Here is a 25,817-nt window from a genome sequence, read left to right on the forward strand (position 1 = left end):
CTTACCATTTGCAAGACATTGGCAACAATAACACCAGATGGCACACAGAAAGGACATCAGATTTGTAGGGCTGCAACACATTAAACCACATGCCAGAGGTGGTGATCGACAACTGTATCTACGACAGGCGGAAGCCCGGATGATATGCAAACTTAGATGCGTTCAACTTGGACTCAATCAAGAGCATGAACTCAATGGGCCTCATTACACGGAAGGCGGTAATCCAGGGTGCTATTAGCACCCTGGACCATGCCGGTAAATTACCGGCACCGCCTTGGCGGAAAGGGGATTTACCGCCCCATTCCAAGGTTGGAGGGGCGGTAAATCCCCTTTCCGCCATTGCCCTTCCCCATTCCCATTTCAGCCCCATAGGGCTCTATGGGAATGGGGAAGGCGCTAATTACGGCACCGCAATTTTGCGGTGCCGTAATTAGCTCCGAGGTCCCTTAGCGGGTTGGTACTTAACGCCTGCAAGAAGCAGGCGTTAGTTCCTCCAACCCGCAAAGGGACCTCGTAGTACGGCGGTAAGGGTTAACGGTCACCGTTGCCATTAACGGTGACCGTTAACCCTTACCGCCGTCCGTGTAATGAGGCCCAATGTCTTTCTTTGATATCACATATATAATCTTTATTCAGTGTATGAATTTGTGGCAACTTTGTGAAGCAGGTGTTGCACTACAGAGGGGTGGACTGTCCACTTGGAATCTAATTATGACACGTTAATTACCATTGGGTTAATAATTTCAGTTACCGTATTTCATCTCCTTCATGACAACCCAGTAGATTAGGGGGTTAATACTCAAACTCCTTTTTAACATATACCGGATCCCTTAAAAACTAGATTAATTATACCTTTCCAAATATTTGAACCGTGTGTTATCGAATAACTGGTCTTAACTAGGTGTATTTCAAGATGTATTATTAACTACATCACATTATTGTCGCTCTCACAGCAAACCAATATATCAACAATAACACTGTTACCTCTAACTCTCGCTAGCTTTACACCAATGCGGCCAGCTTGCCCAACTTTAACAAATTGATCAGTAAATTATATTATCACCAAATATAATCCAGTCAGAAGGACCTAAAAACAATTCAGGAGTCCGAGCGTGTTTATTCATTTGCATACATCCGATACTTTTTTCGTATGTGAAACCATTCACATACTACATATTCTCGAATCCTATATTCTATTTACTAAGCAGCGCAAATGTAAGAATCTAAATAGTTGTACTTGAACTAGTTCAAACATACCCCTGTCCCCCAACGCTCGTAAGTAAAGGAGCACCTGTATCAATTACGGTTACAACACCTTCGCTAGATTTCACTCGATTCTGTTACTAACTTGAGTATTCCCCTGACACCTACTAAGTTGCTAGGCAACAGCAACAGGACGGTCACATGACCACAGCTATTAAACAGCCTGGCTGAGCAGCTGTAGGCTAGCACAACCGCACCCACATTCCTTCCAGGAAGCTGCAAACAGCCGGCAGAAATCTGCCGAGCTGCACACGCATTTAGGCGTTTAAAGGTAAGCGCTTCGTTCGCATTGTTGAACAGGAATCTTTCCAACTATTAAATCCTACCCTGTACTTCTTACTATATTCTTTTCATGTATTTTATTTGCCCAAACAGAATTTGCTCGTATAATCGGGAGGCCAGGACTATCAAGCAAACTCCCTACGGGGTGTTAATCAAGTTACCTCACCTTAGGTAAGCGAACAAACACCTCTGCTTTGTAGAGACTGTCACTTTAGAATTTCGTAGCTGCAGTTGCAACTTTATTCCAGTACATAGTGTACCTATAAAGCTACAACACATATTCATATATTTTCACAGGCACCAGCAAGTATATCCATTGGAGATTGACGGATTCTGTTACTCTCTTAATTTACAAAAATCAGGCATGCCATATCAATGGACTGTCCACTCTTTCTATAAGATGCAACAACCTAGCTTTGTAAATAACAAGCTTTATATAAGGGTTCTTATGGTTAGGAATTTATAACCTAACAATGAGTGTATGTACAACATCAACTCACATCTAACCTGTCAATATAATTTTCTCTCCTCTCTCCCCTGACCCCTCACCCTTGTCAACCTTTTTCTCTCTCCTCTCTTACATTGTATATATACATATATCTTCTATATTTCATTTGGCTTATGTTTATATTCAAATTGCGATGGTTTTATTTCATCCCTGTTATAACTTTTTTGCAAAATGGCAACAATACGGTTACTTATTGTCTCAATGCAAATGGGCATGGTTTATTAATGCTTTTTATCAGATTACTTATCATCGCTATAACAAAACGCCCTGAGGACGGCCCGGAGAGGGCTGAAACACGTGTTGGCGTGCAGTGTCCACTTTTGTGATTAAATATCTGCACTGACATTTTCACCCACATTGTAATGGTTTAATCACCCAAGCAATCTAAAACTTGTCAAGTTTAATTGCATGACTGGTTTTGAGGGAGCACTGACTGGCAGGCTACACCGACCTTGCTTTTTCTTGTTGGAAGCTACCAGAAGTCTTAATGCCTACACTGCGCCAGACCATGCCGGAGAAGTCCCTCTTCAAGCTGTGCACCCGCTGCGGTTTGCAGACTGTTTTTTCATGTGACAAGCATTCCCAGTGCCTGTATTGTCTACACCCGGCACATGAGGAAGATTGTGAGATCTGCTGTGACTTCACCAAGTGCATGATGAAGGATCAACACGCCCGGTTGACGGCCTGGCTCAAAAGCAGGGCCTCTACCCTGTGTGATTCACAGGGGCATGCCTCTTCCAGATCCAGCCAACCTGAGCAGGCTTCTAAGTCCTGTGAGGGTGCTCCATCCATGGGGGCCCAACACAAGACCAAGCACCGCAAGTCTGCTTCCGTCGGGGTCGCCGCTCCAGTGGGTCCCGCAACGGTCAGGGTGCGTTCATCATCTCCGTCAGCCTCGATCTCCAGCCACCACTCCAGCTCTTCATCCAAGAGGAAGCCAGCTACCCCTAGGAAGCTGTGGCAGACAGTCGAAGGTCAAGCTGGGCAAGGTGTCTGAACCGCCTTTGAAGGAGAAGGCCAATCTGGAGAAGGTGTTCGAGCTGCCCATGAAGGAGAAGGCCAAGATGGCCGACCTGCCTGTGAAGGCCCAGGTGATCCAGGCCAAGTCATCCCCCTTGATTAAGATGGTGGTGACCTCCCTTTCGAAGGAAAAAGGGGCGGACCCAGTCCAGAGTGCCCCGGCGGCAGCCAGTGTCTCTCCCTGCAAGGCGAGAGTCCTCATTCAGACCTATTCAAAAGACTCCAGAAAAGAGGATGCCGGAGCTTAGCCCTGGTCTAACCCCTCAGGACCTGAAAAGGGGGGAGAAGGGGTGGAGAAGTATTCCAGGGCACAGAAATGTTTTCGTCCAAGGAGGATCCTCTGTGATGACGATGGCGATGATGATGGGAACTTCGAGGAGATGCCCGCTGGAGGCGTCTGCAACGTCACTATTGTCTATGGGAACGATGACATGGGTGCTGAGCCCAGTGACCCTGTCCCACAGGTTCCCCCAAGAGACTTATCACAGGATATCCTCTCGCCACTTCACACGATGGTGTCGGAGATTCAGAGGAGGTTGCTGACAAACCCGCCAGCACCAATGGCACGGCCGTGTTCCTATTGACACCGGGGCAGCCACCGGCAAAGAGGAGGAGGAGAGACCCTACACCTCCATTCCAACCGTCGCTGCCCTTCCTCCCGCCGAGGGCGACAGGGATGGACACAGCGATGATGGATATGGACAATGACGCAGGACTGGGAGTTCCTGCATCACTGGTGCTGAGAGCCTCTCCACCGGATGAGGTGGGATCCTTTCATTCCATGATTGATGGTTGCCCGTGCATCAGAGCTTTTCCAGCTATCCTGTCAGTACCGCTCCTGGATGAGGTCTGGGATGAGGGGCTGGCGCTGCTGAAGTATCCTGCTTCAGCTCTAGCGGAGAGAGATCAGCTTGAGAAAAAATACTGGGTGCCGGAGTCTGTGACCAAGTGTCTTCGGTCTCAACCGTCGCCAGACTCCGTGGTCTCGGCGGCCACCAGGAAGAAGTCGCTGAGTTCATCGTCCTCTTCATCTGTACCCCCGGACAACAAGGGGAAGTAATTGGATTCCATGGGTAGAAAGGTAATCTACTCGTAGGCGACGACGGTGAAAGCGAGCAACTCCTTGGCGATCGTGGCCAGGTACAACCAGGAGCTTTGGTACAAGATGGCTCCGCTCCTGGATTTCCTCCCCGATGACAAACGGGCCGAGGCTTTGGAGATCCTCCAAGAAGGCAAGCTGGTGTCGGACCATGCCATCACGGTGGCACTGTACATTGCAGACACAGGTTTCCGTCAGATGGGCAACAGGGTTTGCCTTGGCCGTTGTGGCTTGCTCAAGGTCACCCTCTTCAGGCAGGAGGTCCAGGCGAGGGTACTGGACATGCCGTTCGATGGGGACAACCTGTCCGGGAAGACCGCTGATGAATCCCTGCAAGCCATCAAGGCCGACACAGAGACGGCCTGTGCCTTGGGCACCCTGCAACAACACAGGCCATCCTTTGGTTCCCCAGGAGGAAAGTCTAGCAGGTCTTCTAAGGATTTCGACAGGGGCTCTTCCTCTGACCGCCAACCCTCCCACTGCTCGACCCAGGAAGCCAACAGGGGTCGCTCCAAAGCCTTCGGAGGTGGCTGCCATCATCGTCAAGGCTCCCAGGGTGGTGCGCTCCCACCAAGCAGGACTGAACCGGCCAGGATGCCGGGCCCCCACCTCTGCACCCCGGTGGTAGGCCAGCTGGTGAACTTTGTCAGCGTGTGGGAGACCATCTCCACCGACCGATGGGTGCTGGACGCTCTCGCCCACGGACACACCTTAGAGTTTCAACAGAAGTGTCCCAGAATACCTCTGGTGGCCCGATAGGAACAACACAACCCTCAGCTGCTGCTGGAAGTTCAGGCCATGTTAAGGAAAATGGCGATGGAGCTGGTTCCAAAATGACTCCGGGTCTCCGGTGTTTACTCAAGGTACTTTCTCGTATGAAAGAAAACCGGGTGATGGAGACCCATTCTCGACCTACGACGACTCAACAAGTACATTAAGTCCCAAAAGATTTGGATGGTCACGCTGCAGCACATGCTTGGCCAGCTGGAGGAGGGGGACCTTTGGTGGTTGTTAAGATGGATTTCTGAACTCTGACCTGGTGGGCAGAGGTTCAGGAGGCAAGCCTAGTTTCCTAGGACCGGGTTACCTTCTGGACAAGCCAGACCAATCAAGGTAGCTTGGCGGCGGTCAAGACTAGGTCTCAGGAGGGGTGAGGGTGACTGAAGGACCTACATGAACACACAGAGCAAGGACACTTACAAATTACTCCTAGTCAGTTGTAGTTATAAAAATACAATTACATTTATTTCAAGGCCTTTGAAAGTCATACACATAATTCTCTGCAGCAATACTGGTAAACCAACACAATCAAATCACAATACATATATACAAGACCAAGGGGCCTAAAGGGTTATCTGCACCAGAATAGGTGCACACCCTAAAAGGGGAGGAAGCAGGTGGGCAGATACAGTCTTTAAGCAATTCAGCATCGGACACAAACCTAACTGAAAGGCAGTCCAGTCCCTAAAATGAGGGGAGCCTAGTGTTCAAATCTACTTGTAATGCAGATGGTCAGACAGACCGGGGCCTCTTCAGGGGTCTGTAGCAGCTCAGGAAGGTAGGTGAGACGATGAATAAGTTCCCATTATTCGAGGAGGGTCACCCCGACAGGGCAGAGTGATTTCCAAGGTTCGGGAATAGGTTGCCAGTTCACACCAGCAGTGGAAAGGAGAGGGGCCCCCAGGGGCCAGTCATGCATAAACGTTGATGGATGATCCATGGGCCACCGGTAAGGGTCGTTAGTACTTACGGCCCCTATGCTCACTCCGGACCAAACTTCGGCTGTCGAGTCCACTTCGGTGTCAGGTTCAAATGCGACAATTTCTGTGTCTCTGTGGCTTCCAGTGACGGTGTTGCGGCATTGATTCCCAAAGTGGCGATGGCGGTTTCTCTGCTCCTGGTGGATGAATCAGGCCAATTTCACTGCAGCAGGCTTCAGGGGCAAGAGGGGTACAAATGTAGCACACCTGCAAAGTTCTTCACCCCGGCTGGGCGACACAGTAACCGCAGCTTCTCCAGTTCGGGCTCTCTCTCTTTACTCCAGACCTGGGAATGCCAAGTGTACGAAATTCGGTGTGAGAGTGGTGTGAACACGGAGCTTGCGGGCTACCAAGTTTCAAGGGGCTCCTCAAAATGGCGTCGGAGACAGAGCAAAGGTCCTGCACAAGCTGGTCAGCCCACTGGTTGACCCAAGGACACTTCCGAGAAGGCTTACTTGCAGGCTTTGATGAAGATCCCAAGAATAGTTGGTCCCACTATTCCAATGGGTCAAAGCGTCTTCACAGACCTTCTTGTTCGATCAGGTGCCAAGGGGTACCACGGGACAACAGTGGATGCAGGGTGCCAAACCTTCCAGCGGGCCTCCAGCAGTTACTCGACGACTCGGTTTCAGGATACGTGGATCCTATCCTTCGTTCAGTGAGAACTCCAGAGATCGACATGGTATGGCTGTTTGGGGCCTTCTCTTATCCAGAGTCTCCTTCGTGCCAAAACGAAGGTGACCCAATGGACGATCTTTCACTTACAGCACACCATACGTGGACCAATCATGAACCACGGTGGTCACAGGCATTCAGAGCATGCCAGACTCTGACACCCAGGATGTGGATTGTAGCCAGACAGGCCAGCCCAAATCCTGGGGGCGCACATACAATAAATGCAGAAGCCCGCGAAAGCAGAGCGCCTTTCAGGAAAATGCTTTCCCAAATAAGGACAGCTCGACCTGGGGAAGGTGAAGGAGCAAGATGGCCAAAGGACAGGACAAAGAACCTCGTGTCATGGCCATTTTGGAGCCAGCCCACCTTTCTGTGTCAAACGCGGTTAATGCGGTTAACATGGCAAGAAAGGGTTAAAAATACACGAAATGATAAGCTGCCACCAGCCCTGTCCGTAGAACATCTACACTTCTCCAAAAAATTGACCCAAAGCGCACTGTACTGGAGGTACTCTGTGCACTTGTAACATGTTGCAGCAAAAGTCGCACCATTGCAAGGACTAAGGGAAACAAAGTCTCCCAGTACTGACTGTCTTTAAGGGCATGTCAGTTTCCCCATAACAAAGTGAGCAAAAAGCCCAGTGGAGTGCAGCTGAAGGCTGTGCTTCTCTGGCAAAGTCAGATTATCGTGTTTAAACAGCAGCAAAAAGTTGGGAGTTCACAACTGGAAGGAAAATTACATATGAAATTGAAATCTTTCCTAACACTCATCGGCGGATCTAGAGGATGCATACTTCCATGTCCCCGTACACAAAGGACACAACAAGTTTCTGCGCTTTGTCGTTCAAGGGAAGCATTACCAGTTCAAGGCTCTTCCCTTTGGACTGAAGTTGGCACCCAGAGTCTTCACCAAGTACCTGGTTCTGGTGGCAGCCCATCTACGACTTCAAGGAATCCATGTGAACCCTTACCTGGATGACTGGCTTATCGAGGCCAGATCAAGAGACATCGCCGAGGACCACACAGTGAAGACCGTCTGCCTTCTGATGGAACTGGGATTCTCTTTGAATTATGCAAAGTCCTGTTTGACTCCATTGCAGGACGCGCTGTTCCTGGGATCCAGGCTCGACACAGTGGCCCTCATTACAATACTGGCGCTAAACCATGGCGCTATTAGCACCATGGTTGGTGCCGGTATCATAACAAGTCCGCCGATGTTCAATGGGGAATTACCACCCCATTCCAAGGTTGGCGGGGCGGTAATTCCCCATTGAACATTTGCCCTTCCCCACTCCCATTTTTGCCCCATAGGGCTCAATGGGACTGGGGAAGGCGCTAAGTACGATACCGCAAATTGCGGTACCGTACTTAGCACCAAGGTCCCTTTGCGGGTCCCTACTTTAACGGCTGGTCTAGACCAGCCATTCAGGTCGGGTCCCGCAAAGGGACTTTGTAGTAAGGCGCTACTTGTTTAACGGCGCTGCAGCCTTTTACGGCACCGTTAAACACTTAGCGCCAGGAGCTTAATGAGGGCCAGTATCCTGCCTGGCGTCACCGTCGGAGGAGAGGATATCGGCCATCTTAGTCAAGGTGCAACGGCTGTTAGCATTGAGGGTCGCCACAGTGCTGACCATCAAGACCCTACTCAGCATGATGTCGTCATGCATATACCTGATTCGGCTCTACAGGTTGCGGATGCGCCCTCTGCAGGATTTCCTTGATGCCTGGTGGGTCCTGTTGTCCGGATGCTTCCAGGACAGAATTGCGCTCGACCAGGAGTTCCGTCGAGCGATAAGATGATGGGACGTGCGCTCCAATATTGCCCAAGGCACGGATTTCCGGAGCCCCCTGTACCAGGAGACGGTCACGATGGATGCTTCCCTGGATGGAGGGGGAGCCCACACTGGACGACTTCACGCCAGAGGCCTGTGGCTGTCGGAGGAGAAGTCGTTGCACATCAACGTTCTGGAATTACGGGCAGTGTTTTGGGCCCTCAAGTTGTTTCTGCCATCCCTCAAGGGCAAGGTGGTGAGGGTCTTCACGGACAATACCACAAAGATGTTGTACCTCCGGAAAAACAGGGGGGGGGGGGCACCAGATCCCCATTGCTCTCCAGAGAGGCGCAGTATTTATGGCACTGGGCCATCACCCAGGGGATGTTCCTCATTTTGGTTCACCTGGCAAGAGTAAAGAACACCATCGCCGACTCTCTCAGCTGGGAGCTGCACACTTGCCACGAGTGGGAGCTTCGGCGAGATCATGTGAACAACCTTTTCCTCAAATGGGGCAGTCCCCAGATCAATCTGTTTGCGACAGCGACAAACACCAAGTGCCAGAGGTTCGCCAGCAGTTGTCCCCAGCCATGGAGTATGGGGGACGCATTCTCATTCCCTTAGGAAGGCCTGTTTCTTTATGCATTCCCTCCATTGCCGCCGCTGCTTCTTCGTCTAGTCATTCAACACAAACGGTACTGGTACAGAATGATTCTCGTTGCACCAACGTGGCCGAGGCAGATCTGGTACCCGGACCTTCTCCACATTTCAGTGTCCCCTCCAGTCAAGCTACCAGTGGTCGCAGATCTTCTCGCCAGAGAAGGAGGCTTAATTCTGCACCACGACCCGGGGTCTCTGAACCTGAAGGCCTAGCTCCTGCAGCGTTAGAGTTTGGTGGCTACAATTTTCCGGCAGACTGCAAGGAGGAACTCGCCAAGGACACGGCGTCATCTACTTTGAAGTGCTACAGACACAAATGGAAGCGCTTTACGACTTGGGGCTGTCCCCAGAAGATCAACCCTCTGAGGGTCACAGCCCCTCTGGTACTTCCGTATTTACTGTCATTGGCTAAATCGGGACTGGCTCACGCCCCCATCAAGGTACATCTGGCGGCTGTCTCCCGCTACACCAGATCTCCGGGACGGTCTTCAATGTGGTTGCACCATCTGGTTAAGGAGTTCATTAAGGGACTGTTCCACTCATTCCTGCCGGTGAAGGCTCTGACCCCGGCGTGGGAACTCAGTGTGGTGCTGACTAGGCTAATGGGGGGCTCCATTCGAACCTGTGCACTCAGCTCCGCTTGAAGTGTCTGTCGTGGAAGACCGCGTTCCTCGTTGCTATCACCTCTGCAAGGCTACTAGGTGAGATCCAGGCCCTGTCATGCAAGCGGCCTTATCTGACTTTTCACGAGACGAGGGTGGAGCTGCGGACGCACCCCTCCTTCATGCCCAAGGTTCCATCGGAATTTCATCTCAACAAGCCCTTGATGTTACCAGTGTTCTTTCCAACGCCTTTGTCACCGGCTGAAAGGACTTTGCACTAGCTGGATGTGGCTAGAACGCTGAAGTTTTATGTGGCCCTCACGAAGAGTTTCTGGAAAACTTCTCAGCTTTTTGTGAACTTTGGTCCTGTGAACCATGGGAAGGCCCTTTCCAAGGCTCCAATTTCCAGGTGGTTCGCCGGCTGTATCACTCACTGTCACTGTTTGGCAAACCGACCGCTGCCTGGCCATCCGAGAGCCCATTCACCAGAGCGGTCGCTGTTACAACAGCGTTCCTGTCTTGTGTGCCCCTGCTGGACATCTGCAGGGCTGCTACATAGAGGTTGACGCACACCTTCACGAAATTCTACTGCATTGACAGGGATTCCAGGGAGGAGTCCAGAGTCGGCCAAGCAGTGCTGCGCAACCTGTTCACTTGAAGGTGAGCCTGGTGAGGAGGTAAGAGATTGCTTCTGTTGAGCCTTGTCACCTACCACACTTTCCACTTCTCCCTCCTTCCATGCACGTTTGCCCTTTTCCCTTTCCCATGCACTTGCGCGTTCTCAATGTCACTGGGCCTAGTAAGATCGTTGTTTTGTTCTCCCCTGTTGCCCTCCCTTGCTGTGTCGCTCTCTGAAACACTTGTGTACGAGCGCAATATAAAATATCAATTCAATTCCCATGGTTTTGCATGTATGTACTGCTATGTATTCTTTATTCATGAGCATATGAATCCATGCCAGTCCCCATGCTGGAGAAGGAACAAGTTACTTACCTATAACTGTTGTTCTCCATTATGGGTCTGGCATGGATTCACATGCGAACCCTCCCGTCTGCCCCTCTGCAGCTCTTCTCTTGGTCCTACTGCCACTTTACGTGCTACCAAATCTGAAGATGGCTGCCAGAGGAGGGGCTTAGGTAGAGGGCAGTCATTCGCTGGGGGCAGTATGACCCAGAGCTCAGTGATTGGTTTATAGGAGAAAGAAAGTTTAGAAACAAAACTGAAACTGTTTATGCTGTTACTGAGGATTCCCAGCCTGACGGGGAATATTCATGAGCCTGTGAATCCATATCAGGCGGATGCTGGAGAACAACAGTTACAGGTAAGTAACTTGTTCCTTACTCGAGGTATTCTGCAAATAAGAGACTTTTACTGAAAAAGAGACTTTGGCGCATAAGGCCCGGTTATTTGTATCCTGAACTGCATCCTCGTGCTGGAGAAGCCAAAGAGTGTGCTAAGCTCAAGTGTGCCACCTTGACCCGTGCAGAAAAACTGGGGAAGGGGAAGCTCATTATCCAGCTGTCCTGAGATATTGTTTCTTGAACACTTTCTTTTTGCATACATCATTTCCCCACACCATTTGTTATTAGAAGTAAGGTTTGGCAATAGGTTTATTAGTATTGGCCCTTTTTATTTTGACAAGACTCCACTAGGACTGTTATTTTTACTTTGATGGTTGTAGCTTAGTCCCATCCTTAGATTTAGGGTTAGATAGGTGTTCATCCAACCCATTGCAGTTCAGTAAACGCCCTTGAACCGTGTACCACTTGTGTCTGTCTTCCTTCATGATACCATGCCTTCCTTACATTTGGTGTCAGAAGTGGAATATCACTCAAAATAATTGGGGAACTTAAGATTTCAAAAACGTAGTAATCGAGCCTCCGACCCATCTGTTACAACCAAAGAATCCATTGCCTTCGACATATGTAGTAGTAGGGAAGCTCTTATTCCTCCTGGAAAGAGAGGACTAATTTCCATGGACCTGGTCCTAATACCCCTATCTTGCTGTTACACCAGGTTGGCCCCAACATTTGGCCTTGCATGGAAATATAGTTTAGGCATTTTTGCAGGAGTCATAGACCCAGACTTTAGCAGAGATATAAAAGTTTTAATAAAAAACCATGGGGAAAATACGACCTGGAGATATTTTTCCCCACTTTGAAGAGGAGAGGGAAGTTAATGAAACAGAGAGGTGGTCAGCGTTTTGGAGAGGCCAATAAGGAAACTGACATCAGCCTCCACCCCAAATGATAAGGCAACTATCCTCCCTGATTTAGCATTTGCACAGTGACAAAATCACATACTGGCTGAGGCCTTCTTACAGGTAATAACAGAGGATGAAGGCCTAAGAAAACGCAGCCCTTTTTTTTAAAAACAAGTTCCCCTTTATCAGAGAGAAACAGGGGAAGGTTTGACTGAAACTCAGCTTTATCCAAACATGTGAGATGTCAGAAAACCAACTCACATATTTCTTTACCGGCACCCTTGAACCTGGTGATTATGGATTATGCCACCCGATACCCCGAAGCCTTCTCCATGAGAAACAGCACTATCCAACAGATTTTAAAACATCTGCTGCCCTTTTTTTCTCAAATAGGATTTCCCAAAAAGATTCAAACAGACCAGGGAAAGAACTTTATGAGCAAACTGATGGGAGAGATAAAATAATTATTACATATTGCCACTCTAAGAACCTCAGTTTACCACCCACAGACAGATGGATAAGTGGGAGAGATTTAATAAAACCCTTAAAACAATTCTAAGGAAGTGATGGGAAGGACTGGGATTGCATGATACCCTGGGCCCTATTCACAGTAAGAAACTCCTCAAGCATCTACCAGATGCTCTCAGTTTGAATGACTTTACTGTAGGGAGCCCGAATGACTTTACTGTAGGGAGCCCTGAGATGTATTAGATATGATCACAGAAACCTGGGAAGAAAGAGAAGCCCTGATACCTCTGTCCCAGACCGCCTCCTGACTAAGAGATCATATGGCCCTAGTTAGAACCTTGGTACAAACACATATGCTGCCCAATACCTCAGCTTTGCTGCTGAAGCAGCTTCACTTTCAGACGCCGACCAGGGTTGGAGCGTACTCCCACTGCTTAATTCGCCTCATCCAGACAGCATTCCAGCCCTCGACCCGCCGTCGGAGTCCCTGACTACAGCCATGCTGCAGACTTCATCCTCAAAGGCCACACGGAGCGGCTTGCAGTAGCAGCCTGAAATTCAAATTGGCAAATTCGCCTTTCCTAAAATGGCTGCATTGTCTGCTGTTTACTAGGTTGCCTAGCAACCAGCAGCAAACCCTTGTTCATCACCCAATCAGATCGCTGGAAGGCGTAAACTGGCCCCTGCAGGCAAGGCGGATCTCTCATGGAGCATTTCCCTGTACTGAGCATCGACATGCCACAAGTAGCTATCCCATTGACCTTCTTTCCTTACGCCTGACTACGGCCACTGCTAACCATGTGCTTTTGCCTGACATTGCCACTTGTGTGATCTGTTCATAGTGTGCTCACCAGATGGACAGTAAGACTTTACTGGTCTCCGTTTTGAGATTTATGCCCGTTACATTAGAACGGTAGCATTTTCATGATAACCTACCACTGTTAACTTGCTTAGCAACCAAAGGTGTACCGTTACTTGCTCCTGTATAGCACCGCTCCTGGTTAGCCTGCTTACTGTACCCTATCGTTAGCATCACCACTTGTGCGATTACGTAGGAATTAATGGATAATCGACTTGAACTGCTCAAGGCCTTTTGCTCCTAGCAGACCTTGCACTGGCCTATAGAGCATTGAAATAGCATTGCCATACGTATGCATTATCACTTGATTCCCACAAAAGCCTTTGCACCTAGTAGTCCTTGCATTTGCCTATATCTTATTGAAACAGCATTGCTTGACTTATGCTTACCACGGAAGTTGTGACAGTTGCATGTATAGTCACCAATGTGTTACGGTAGTGTCAGCTATTATACACTTGCTACACTCATCTCCCATCTTGACAAATATTCAAATAATTGACCTCAAATCACAACCTACTAGGCAATTTCCAGCAGCAACAGAAATGTTCAACTCCATTATCATGATTCGCCCAGCTCAGGACATGCCAATCACCCTTGGGACAACCTTATGTATGCCTAAAATCGCTTCCACCAGACCACTCGATACAACCCACCAACCCCATTCCCCTACAATTCAAGAATGTAACCTCACCCACACTTGAGACAATGGGCCTCATTATAACTATGGCGGTCCAGTAACAATGGTGCCGGTAAGCTACCGACACCATAGCTACCGTACCGCCATAGTACGAGTTGTGCTCGTGGGTGCCTGACAGCACGCCAGGTCTGACCAGCGGACTGTGCGGCACCCACGAACACAACTCGTCGGATGCACCGGCACCGTTGTAAATGGTGCCGGTGCATCCGACATCCCCATTCTCATTGAGCCCTATGGGGCTCAAATGGGAATGGGGATGTACCAGCCCCGGCACCCGCGAAAGGGCAATTACCGTGCCCGGATGCGAGTTTGGAGGTCGCCTTTCCGGTTTTGAAGCCCAATATCTAACAGGAACTCGTTACTCACCTCTAACCAATAGATACTGAAATTTTCCACCCAGACCACCCCTAACATACCATGTCCGCCTAGTTTAAGGAACCGTAGACTTACATCACAAGGTACCATGATCCTCACCCTTGACACTTATCGCTATAAATTGTTTTATGACAAATTCTCCAAGGAACCATAAGATTCATAATAAACCTAGGACCTTAAAAGGCATTAGCAAACTCATGACCTCTCGCCCTAGTACTAGCTCAACTAGTATCCATGCAGCAAGCAGTTGGCTGGCACATTCAGATCCATACCTAACACATAGCATAGACCCCTTTCCTAACAAGTCGTTACGCCCGAATACCCCTGCAAACAAAGCTGTCTCTGTTCATTCCAACTTCGATTCACAAAAGTCGGAATTACCGCTCATCAGGTGTGTGTTCATTAACGCTAGATCACTTATAGCACATGCTCTGGACATCGCTGATCTTATCCTGACTAACAATTTGGACATCTTAGTCATTTCTGAAACCTGGCTGCATGTGGCAGCTGGCGCTGGCTCTCTCACTGTCCATACCAGATGACTATACGATCCTCAGAACAGGAGTAGGAGTAGGACTTATCGCTAAAAAAGAATTGGGTGTGAGACAAATACCCATCTACCAACCATTCACCTCTGGGGAACTTCTCTCTTTGAAAATATCCCTCAGAGCTACATCAACATTGACTCTACATCTATACAGACCTTCGGGCCCAGTATCATCCTTCGATGAAGAGATCACCCAGTTACTCACCAATAATGTTAAACCGGGGTCAGAAATCCTCTTACTAGGAGACTTTAACGACCCCAAAGATAACCGTGCTTCCGCATTAGCCAATAAGATAACAGAACTAGGCTTCCTTAATCGCATCATGAACCCTACGCACAATAAAGGCAGAACCCTTGATTGGATTGCTGATCTTAACTGTAACACTAGGATTCTCACAAACACTCCCTGCGCATGGTCTGACCACCACGTGATCACTGGTTCCATGTGTTAATTCCGTGCAAAAATATTTTGCGGCAAAATTCACACATGGACCCTGTGGGGGACACCCCCGCAACCTCAGCATAATTGCTTAATGTGCGGGGAACACCCCTGCAACCCTCGCGCCCACAAATTATCCCCCCCAAAAATATTGCCTATAACGAGGCAAACGGCCATATGTACGGTGATATTTTTGGTGGGGATATTTTGTAGTGATACCATGATCATCTTCTCCATCCAGGACCAGCCTACATCAAACCGGGGCCTTAGTATGTCTCCTCCATCCCTTACTAGAAGAAAACGCAATATTACAGCAGAAAGAATACTCCCTTTACTACATCTTACTATGAACCAACCAAACTTTGACAATTTAAACACTGCAGAGATGGAAGATCCATGCAACCAAACTCTCTCTCAGGCTTTAGACACAGTGGCCCCACGAAAAATGTGCAAATCAAAACAAACTGCTCCCCTAATTGTGTGCTACACCACAAATCTAAAAAGTCTATGCAATACCAAGAGAGTAGCTGAAGGGATCGGCAAAAAAAAACAAAACTGCCTTCTATTAACAAAGAGAAGTTTGTCACAGCCTCTAATAACTACAAAAAGGCCATCCACCGACAATGATAGAATTAGCAATGCAAAATTGGGTACAAAAGAATTATTCACCATCCTTAGAAAATTAGAAACCCCAGTGACTCCTCAGGAACATTGCATAAAAGATGCCACCTGATGCGCTAATATCCAAAAAGCATTGTTGGATAAAATCACTCTCCTTCAGACTAAAATCGAGACAAAAAAAACTCAGCCTGTCCTCAGATGCCCTACATTTTGAACACACTGACGCTACCACGAATCAGCCTTTCCCCATTTCAGTTTATCCAAGTCTCAGTACCAGAAGTGATACAAATAATTGAAAGTCTCAAACCCTCAAGATGTCAGGGGGGCCATATGCCCAGCCACTCTCATTAAAGAAGTGGTAACAGAGATTGTTTCTTTCATCACCACCCTAATACATGCATTCATTGATATTTTATTTCTATCGCGCTCGTACACAAGTGTTTCAGAGTGCGACTGGGCAAGGGAGGGGAACAGGGGAGAACAAAACAGCGATCTTACTAGGCCCAGTGACATTGAGAACGCGCAAGTGCATGGGAGAGGGGGAGGGGAAAAGTGCATGGAAGGAGGGAGAAGTGGAAAGTGCGAAGCAGAGGAGAAACAGATAAATAACAATAAATAATAAAGGCAACAAACGGTGGTAATGCAGCCAGCTATTTGCAAGTGCTAGGTTTAAGGCAGCAGACAGGGTAGGTCTGATAGTGCGGGGAAAAAAAGGGGGGGGGCTGTATGGATACAGATACAGACCCCATTGCAAGGGGTGGCCCGGAGGCAGTGCGGGAGGGTGGCAGGGTGAGCAGGTAACTGGGCCCGAAGGACAGAGGGTTGCCAGGTGCACAGTGCCAATAGAGAACTGATCAGCAGGGGAGAGGGGAAGCGAAGGCAGAAGAAAATAGGATGGTTTTGAGGTGCTTCCGGAACTGGAGATGGTTCTCCTCACGTTTTAGAGTGGCAGGGAGGCTATTCCAGAAGAAGGCCCCAGCCGAAGACAGAGATCTACCCCCAGCTCGTTTTGCATCATTCAAAACCTGTAAAGTCCCTACTAACCTTAAGGATGCGTGGGTCCTCCCACTCCTAAAGAAACCCAAATACACCCACCAACTATCAGCCCATAACTACGGTACCCTTCCTTCTTAGAATTTTGGATAGGGCCATGTACGTTCAAATTCAAAATGATCTTGAATCAAACAATCTCCTTGGCCTTCGTCAGTCAGGCTTTAGTCCAGGTCATGGCACATAATCATCTCTCATTGACCTTAAAATACAAATGGATGAGTTACTAGACAAAGGTAATATAGTTCTCCTTCTCTTGCTAGACCTATCTACGGCCTTTGACCTGGTCAATCACAAGGTCCTATGCAAACATTTGACGTTAGCTGGACACTTCTCCGCCAAAGAAACATCTTTGATTAAATCGTTCCTTTCCAACAGGACATGGAGAGTTTTTGCCCCAACAGCAATGGCCGACCCAGCACCAGTTCTGTGCAGAATTCTCCAAGGTTTGTGCTGCTCGCCCACTTTGTATAACATCTTTACAAAGCCACTATTTGACCTCCTTGACAGTCACCTACACTTATTATAGAGATGACACCCAAATACTCATACCGCTTTCAGGATCCTATGGTACGGAGTCCAAACTCTTGAACAAAATCTACCAAGTTATTCAGGCATGGATGGCCACTCCTTGCCTCTGTCTGAAAGATGACAAAACGGAGATACTATTGATTGGCTCCCAAAACCGTTTAAACAAACTACTGGAACAATTTAAATCCTTTGTCATTGACAACAATGCCATCAAAGTAGCGAAAAGTCAAAACCTAGGGTTCTACCTTGACTCGACACTCTACTGAAACAAATCAATGCTACAACCTCTTTGGTGGCATAAACGGTGAAACTCATTACCGCCTGCAGGCCATTCCTTTCCCCAGACAGCTGTATCACCTTGGCTAGAGCCCTTATTTTATCGAAATGGGACTACTGCAGTGCCTTATACATTGGCACTAGTTGTCACAACCTAAATAAACTACAAGTGCTACAGAACAAAGCATTAAGAGCTGCACTGAACATCCCAAAAGCCAACCACATCACTTCTACTAGACAAACGGTCCATTGGCTTCCCGTGAAGAACAGAATTGCCTACAAAACGCTATCATTAGCCCACAAATGCTTATCGATCAAAGCCCTTAAATACCTAAACTGTAGGTTCACCAGAACCAATCTATCAGACCTACTAGAGTCTCCCAGGTCAACCAGCTCATGATCCTGAGATACAAACATGAAAAAACAGGGGGTAAGAGTTTTCCTGTCCTTGCCTCTAAATGTTGGAATGCCCTTCCATCAGACGTAAGAACTGAGGTTGCGTACCGGGCCTTCCGAAAAAAAACAAAATGTGGCTAGTCTCACCAGAATAAGAATGACTCTAGTACCAGATTCTTGACAAATGAGGGATCTCAATGTACCATGGCACTGTAACTGCTCGATGCTCTGAACTATAACTGTATCTACCTCAGGGTATTTACTCCCCTATCCCTGTATGTACTTCGTTGATTTTAATATAATTAGCAATTTGTACACCATCTATATGTAATCTGTTAATTGTATTGGAAACTACCTGCACTTTAATTGTAACCTGTAAACTTGCGCCTAGATACCTTCGGGTTAAGAGCGCCATAATAAATAAATAAACTAAACTAAAGCCCAGACCCAACAAAAACAAGACTATGATAACAAGGTGAATCTCTGCTCTTTCTCTGTGGGTCAGAAAGTGTTGGTCCTCTTACCCACCTGTGAGAATATACTAGTCTCAGTGGCACGGACCGTATGAGATAATAGAACGCACAGGTGCATGTACTTATAGAGTAGCCCAACCAGACAAAAGACCCATCTCTATCATATTAACCTGCTAAAGGAATGGAAGGGAAATCCACCGGCCTCCACATCCTCCATACTAGCCTGCTTGGTACCGGAGGAAGTTGATAACACAGACCTTATTCCACAGAATCTCCCAAAGGAGAAACAGAGACCTGGACGATCCTGTTAGTTCTTTCCCAGATGTATTTTGCAAAAAAGCCTAGTAGAGTACAAGGCACATACAATTATATCAGAACTCCAAAGGGAAAGGTAACCCATCTAAAAACCTATTTACTCCCAGAAACTAGGGAAAAGATAGTAATTGAAGAAGTGGAAACTATGTAAAGAGCCAACATTATAGTCCCTGGCCCTCCCTGTTCGTTTTGTAACAAAACCCAACCCCTCCTGGCAGTTTTGTATTGACTTCTGACAGGTTAACACATTTCTGCTTTTGCCGCCTACTCCATGCCATGGATCAACTATTTAATCGATAAACTGGGTAGTGCATTGTTCCTATTTACCTAAGACCTGGAAAAACCCGCCTTGACTGACAGACAGGTAGGCCATTTCTTAGACTTCAGTCACCACAAGTCACCGCATTGTGTTAATCCTGGCTGTGGGCTAGTGACCACACGTCACCGCATTGTGTTAATCCTGGCTGTGGGCTAGTGTTTCACACCGTTATTAATCTATGCGCCATGTGATGTGGGAATGGTCAATGTGTCTCTTGGTTCTTTATTTGTGTGTTAACCCTTTCCATGATATTGAGGCCACCTTACTCTATTCATTTAACTCAGTTTCCATAAGACATTTCAGTAGAAGAGCAGGATTTCATAAGCTGAAAAGTGCCTTTTTGCTTTTTCACATTTTCTATTTAAAACAAGAAATATGTGTTTATCTCTTATGGAACACTAATTTTGTTTTTCCTTTTCTTTCAAACAGGGCAACAGAGCAGGAAGTATGGAAAACAGAGACATTATTTTAAAAGGTTTTTGTTTATTAAAAAAAGTTTCCTCTGATAGCTGGGTCTCTGAAACGTGTTCTTGCTCATGACAGTTACTACCAGCTCCGAGTACCTTACTGTGGAAAACATATTTCACAGACTGAAGACATTTCACAACAAAAAGGTGCAATAATTAATGATTGTGGAGGAAACATCAGGTTCCTATGTCCAGTCAGTACCACTCAATACAGAGGTCACCTGTGTCCACTACACTGATGAGAGGCTAATAAGAATGGCTGCCACTTTAAAGTAGAGGCTGGCCATTGTCATGCTTTGCACCACATTCAGTAAGAAAAAGGTGCTTAACACCAGCTTTGGACTTGATGCTTCAGAATCAATGGTGCCCCTGATGTGGTGCTGATGTTCCAGTGGCAGCTGCTAGGATCAAAGCCCAAAAGCACGAAAACTACAAGTGTAGAAACTGCTCTGGACATGGAAAGGTTGCAAGCAGAAGCTTTTTTTTGTTTTCAGACTTGCCTGTTCTGGCTGAAGATTGAGGTTCTTTCTTGACATTCATACGTACAAAAATGCACCTGACTTGGTGAGATCACCCGAGAGATTAAGATCATTATTTAAATATTTTGAATTGGACAAGGAGCTCCTTACACAGAAATCCCTATTAAAAAATGAACACCCTCACAATGGAGTTACCCATTGAATTTTCTGAATGTGAAACAACTTTCAATGAAACTGGATATTTATGGCAATCTCAGAGATCTCTCACTAAAGAGAAAGAACACAAACGTTTTGAATGCTACAAGGCCTTTACAGAAACAAATAATCTATTGGTAAATCAGAGAAATCACACTGTGGTGAAACCATATACATGTTCTGAATGTAGTAAGTCTTTCAAGCAAAAGAGTGAACTATTGCGTCATCAGAGAATTCACACTGCAGGGAAAAAATATACATGTTGTGAATGTGGCAGGGCTTTCAAACAAAAGAGCAAACTATTGATTCATCAGAGAATTCACACTGGAGAGAAACCATATACATGTCCTCAATGTGATAAGGCTTTCAAACAAAAGGATCAGCTTGTCCTACATCAGAGAAGTCACACTGGGGTGAAACCATATGCATGCTCTGAATGTGATAAGGCTTTCACGCAAAGGGGTAATCTATTGATTCATGAGAGAATTCACACTGGGGAGAAGCCATATGCATGTTCTGAATGTCATAAGGCTTTCAAGCGAACAAGTGAACTATTGACTCATCAGAGAATTCACACTGGGGTGAAACCATATTCATGTTCTGAATGTGAAAAGGCTTTCAAGCAAAATAGTGAACTATTGATTCATCAGAGAATTCACACTGGGGTGAAACCATATACATGTTCTGAATGTGAAAAGGCTTTCAAGCAAAGGTGTCACCTATTGAGTCATCAGAGCATTCACACTGGGGAGAAACCATTTACATGTTCTGAATGTGATAAGGCTTTCAAGCGAAATGATCAACTTGTGATACATCAGAGAAGTCACACTGGGGTGAATCTATATACATGTTCTGAATGTAATAAGTCTTTTAAGCAAAAGAGTGAACTATTGCGTCATCAGATAATTCACACTGGAGAGAACCCATATACATGTCCTCAATGTGATAAGGCTTTCACACGAAGTTATCAACTTGTGATACATCGGAGAAGTCACACTGGTGTGAAACCATATCCATGTTCTGAATGTGATAAGTCTTTCAAGCAAAATAGTGAACTATTGAGTCATCAGAGGATTCACACTGGGGTGAAACCATATACATGCTCTGAATGTGATAAGGCTTTCAAGCGAAAGAATCAACTTGTGATACATCAGAGAAAACACACTGGGGTGAAACCATATGCATGTTCTGAATGTGATAAGGCTTTCATGGGCAAGAGTCATCTTTTGAGACACCAGAAAAATCACACTGGGTTGAAACCATATACATGCTCTGAATGTGATAAGGCGTTCACGCAAAAGGGGTCATTATTGAGTCATCAGAGAAATCACACTGGGGAGAAACCATATACATGCTCTGAATGTGGTAAGGCTTTCAAGCAAAACAATCAACTTGTGATACATCAGAGAAAACACACTGGGGTGAAACCATATGCATGCTCTGAATGTGATAAGGCTTTCAAGCAAAAGCGTGAACTATTGTGTCATCAGAGAAATCACACGGGGAGAAACCATTTGCATGTTCTGAATGTCAAGGCTTTCAGGCGAAAGTACACTATTGATTCATTAGAAAATTCACACCGGGGTGAAACCCATATGCATGTTTATGAATATGATAAGGCTTTCAAGCAAAATGATCACCTTGTGCTACATTTGAGAAATCACACTGAGTCTTTCAATAAAGAAGAGCAAACTATTGATTCATCAGAGAAGCCAGACTGTGGGGAAGCCATATATATGTCCACAAAGTGATAAGGCATTCAAGCGAAATAATCACTTTGTGATACATCAGAGAAATCACAGTGATGAGAAATCGTAAACATGTTCTGAATGCAATGTCTTTCAAGTAATAAGGTAAACTAGGGCTGCACCAGAGAAATCACGCTTACATGTTCTCACTGTGATAAAGCTTACAAGTGTAATGAGAAACCTGTGATACATCAGAGAAATTTCACTATGGGTTTGCAACGAAGCCTGACCTATTCCTACATCATGAAAAAATCACTCAGGGAGGGCCTTATACATGTTCTAAATGAAGACTTTCAAGGAAATCCGTGACCTGTGGCGACATTGGAAATTCATAAAAGGTGTTGACATGGACTACTCGGATGCCCAAAACATCCACAACTTACAAAGTCTCCTGGGCCCTGCTGTTTTTGTAGAGTAAAGTTACTAAACCTTATTATCAGCAAGGCACTTTGTGAAGTATGATTTATGCATAGAATTAAAGACAAGTGTCTTGTTATTTGGATTCGTGAATAATTGATAACTCAGCAATGAAGTGATTTCTCAATATGTGTTTAAAGAAGAGCATATTATCTCACTGTAAGATTCATGATTGATAAAAGACTAAAACAGAAGCCAGCCTGCATGTGCATAGGTTTCCATTTCAGGTTTATACTCGGGTGGGGCAAAGATTTGGGGGGCATATTATAACATTGTGCAAAATACTATTACTATTAAATACTTTTGAACCTGTCACTCGCAACAGGGAAAGAACCACGATCATTCAAATCAGCACACATCAAACCACTTCCCAAGGACATGGGAGGAGATGTGGAAGACCTCTCCAACTACAGACTGATTTCAAACATTTCCTACCCAGCAAAACGACTAGACACCTACGTCTACAAACTAACACAAGAACACAGATAAACACCAGCTGCTGGACCAGGTGCAAGTTGGCTTTAGACCCACGAGGGGAGCAGGACCGGCACTCCTATCCATCTGGGATGACCTAAAGACAAACGCAGACTCCATCACAAACTCTGCCCCAATTCTACTCGACCTCTGTGCAGATTTTGACACAGTCAACCATGGCATCCTCATCAAGAGCATAGAATAGATAGGAATAACAGATTTAGCCCTACTCTGGATAAAATCATACCTAACAAATAGAACGGAAACTGGATAAAACCCTTAAAATCCGCTCCTCAGGACACCAACTATGGAGTACCAACCACAAGGATCATCCCTATCCCAGCTGTTCTTCAACATCTACCTGGCTCCGCTAATGAAGATCATTAAAAAACTAAACCTTACATGCTACAACTATGCAGACAACACACAAATCATCTATAAAATCGAAGATACACAAGAAGAGAATACAATGCTGGGTGAATGTCTCAAAATACAACTGGATTAACACAAACAGCCTAAAACTCAATCCAGGCAAAATAGAAATCATGATTATATCCAAAAAGCTGGAAAATAACACCTTTATCCCATGGCCCACAGAACTAGGAACAGCACCCACACCATCGAAAATAGCCAAAAACCTGGGAATCCTAGTGGACAATGCGCTACCATTAGAACCACAAGTAAATGTAATTCAATGTGTTTCAATCAAGAAATGTTTTTTCCTCCTACACATGGTAAAAAGAATCCTAGCATTCCTGTCTTTCACCCATAAGACACTGACAGTCATCACCCTCTTCATGCCAAGAATTGAGTACGCCAACAGCCTCTACATTGGAATGCCATAAAGCCTACTCAAGAAACTGCAACATATCCAAAACGCAGCGGCCAGACTCCTTCTCAAACTATCACGAAGAGACCACATCACACCAGCACTAAAAATGTTACACTGTCTTCCAGTCAAACAACAAATCACATTCGAAACAACGTACATAACACACAGAGCAATCCATGGCCAAGGAGCAGAATTCCTACAAAAGAAAATAATTTACCAACCGACTGGACTACTCAGATCATGCAACGATAGCCACCTTGAACCAAAACCTTACACAAATAAAAAGCTAGGGGGTTCCTCCTCTCACCTGGAAGCACAATTCTGGTAAACCCTCCCGAAAGACATCCAAAATGCAAAGGACCACCTAAAATTCAGCAGGAAACTACTTAGCAACTTGCCACCAGCTGGCCATACCTTTACTTATTGTTATTTATTCTACTATCCCATGTACTGCACTGTCCCCTCCCTCTTAACCCCCACACATTCCCCTTCCCCATCTCATGCACTTGCGCAATCTGAATGACACCTGGCCTGTAGGATCGTTGTCTGTCCTCCCTTTGTTTCCCCTCCCTTTCCTCATCGTGGCTTAAAACACTTGTGTATAGGCGCGTTATAAATGCCATATCATATCATTTTGGGGGATCTAACATAGCCCTCGCAGGAGACTTTAATGTGGAAGGTATCAATGTTCTATCACCCGCCAGGAAGAGAAAATCTAAAAAGGGTCACATTTTGGTAGACTTTTTGGACTGCTGGGGCCTAAAAATGCTGAATGGGTCAACCGGGGAAATGACAGATGCAAACGCCACCTGGCACCGTGGTCAATCGGCGTCTACATTAGATTATATTTTTATCTCACCCAGTCTCTTCTCTCGGCACTGTTATAAAACAAGATGGCGCGAGTGATCACTCCCGCCTAGAGTTGTTATTTCTGGACCTATCAATGGTAACATCTGATATACATTCCCAAGTCGTGGAAGCCAACAACAAAAGGAAAATAAGGCTAGTGAAAAACAGACAGGAGGGGAAAAATCGCAACAGTAAACTAGGATAAGTAATAGACTAGGTCCTGTTGGAAAGCTGCCATCCATTGAGCTTTGTTGAATTTATTTGGTCTATATCTCTACCAAGTGAAGCTATGCAGGTGAAGAAGCAAACTCATCTGCATTGCTTCGATGAGGCAACTCAAAAGAAAAAAAGGGAGCTGAGAATTAAATTAAGAAGGTTGAAGAAGGAACAACCCAGTCAATATAATTACAATTTGGGGGCGAAAAAAGCACACCAAGAATATAAAAATTGGTCATTAGTACAAAAGATAACATGTTTACAACATGATGGAGAAGTAATGCTGCAGCTGGTAAATGAAAGCAACTCAAGAAGTTTTTGGTCGGTCATCGCTCAGATGGAAACCAACCACAGCAGTACCCTCTGCAACCTGGTCCCGGAAGCTAAATGGGTCGAGTATTTGGCTGGAAACTTTGAGAACCTACAATCTGATAGAACTGGCATTCAGTTGAATGTCCCCTTGTTCTTTGACGGGGAGGACATCCTGGATATTATTTCTAAATCATCACTTTCTAGAGCAGCAGGCCCAAGTGGGCTTACCTACCGGATACTTAAATTGAACCAGGCCTCTGGTCTAAAATTCAAACCCAACTTTTATGAGAAATAATTGGGCAACGTAGGTTTCCTTTGTCATGTAAAACAGCGATAATTATACCATTCTTCAAGGGGGGCGACCGCTTGAACCCAGGCAGTTATCACCCTCCTTGACATTGACAGTAAGATTTTTATGAGTCTTTTGATAAAGGAAATCACAAGTTCGGTGGAGAGTAAAGAGATTCTTTCACAGAACCAAACAGGTTTTAGACGGGTTCATTCAACCAGTTTGAATGGCCTTGTTCTAAAACTGATTAGTGAAAACACAATGGAAAATAATCTCCACTTTACAGGGCTTGGGTGGCTCTATCAAAGGCTTTTGACCAGATTGAATGTG

The 25,817-nt window shown here is 46.2% G+C and overlaps 1 protein-coding gene across 2 annotated transcripts in view; it reads left to right on the forward strand.

Moving 5' to 3' along the window:
• The window catches only part of LOC138525638 (zinc finger protein 84-like), an 835,666-nt gene extending 813,072 nt beyond the window's left edge, over nucleotides 1–22,594 (forward strand). Inside the window, exons 1-2 of one of the 2 annotated variants that reach the window (XM_069635689.1) lie at nucleotides 1,675–1,716; nucleotides 19,639–22,594. In XM_069635689.1, coding sequence (XP_069491790.1) covers nucleotides 20,326–22,101 — 1,776 coding nt within the window. In that variant the 5' untranslated portion in view covers nucleotides 1,675–1,716; nucleotides 19,639–20,325 and the 3' untranslated portion in view covers nucleotides 22,102–22,594. Of the gene's footprint in view, nucleotides 1–1,674; nucleotides 1,717–19,638 lie in introns of those variants that run through there. The other variant, XM_069635688.1, reaches the window with a different exon arrangement.
• Nucleotides 22,595–25,817: the final 3,223 nt, after the last annotated feature.

The sequence above is a fragment of the Ambystoma mexicanum genome, chromosome 7p, assembly GCF_040938575.1.
Source record: "Ambystoma mexicanum isolate Mex_15411 chromosome 7p, UKY_AmexF1_1, whole genome shotgun sequence".
NCBI lineage: Eukaryota > Metazoa > Chordata > Amphibia > Caudata > Ambystomatidae > Ambystoma > Ambystoma mexicanum.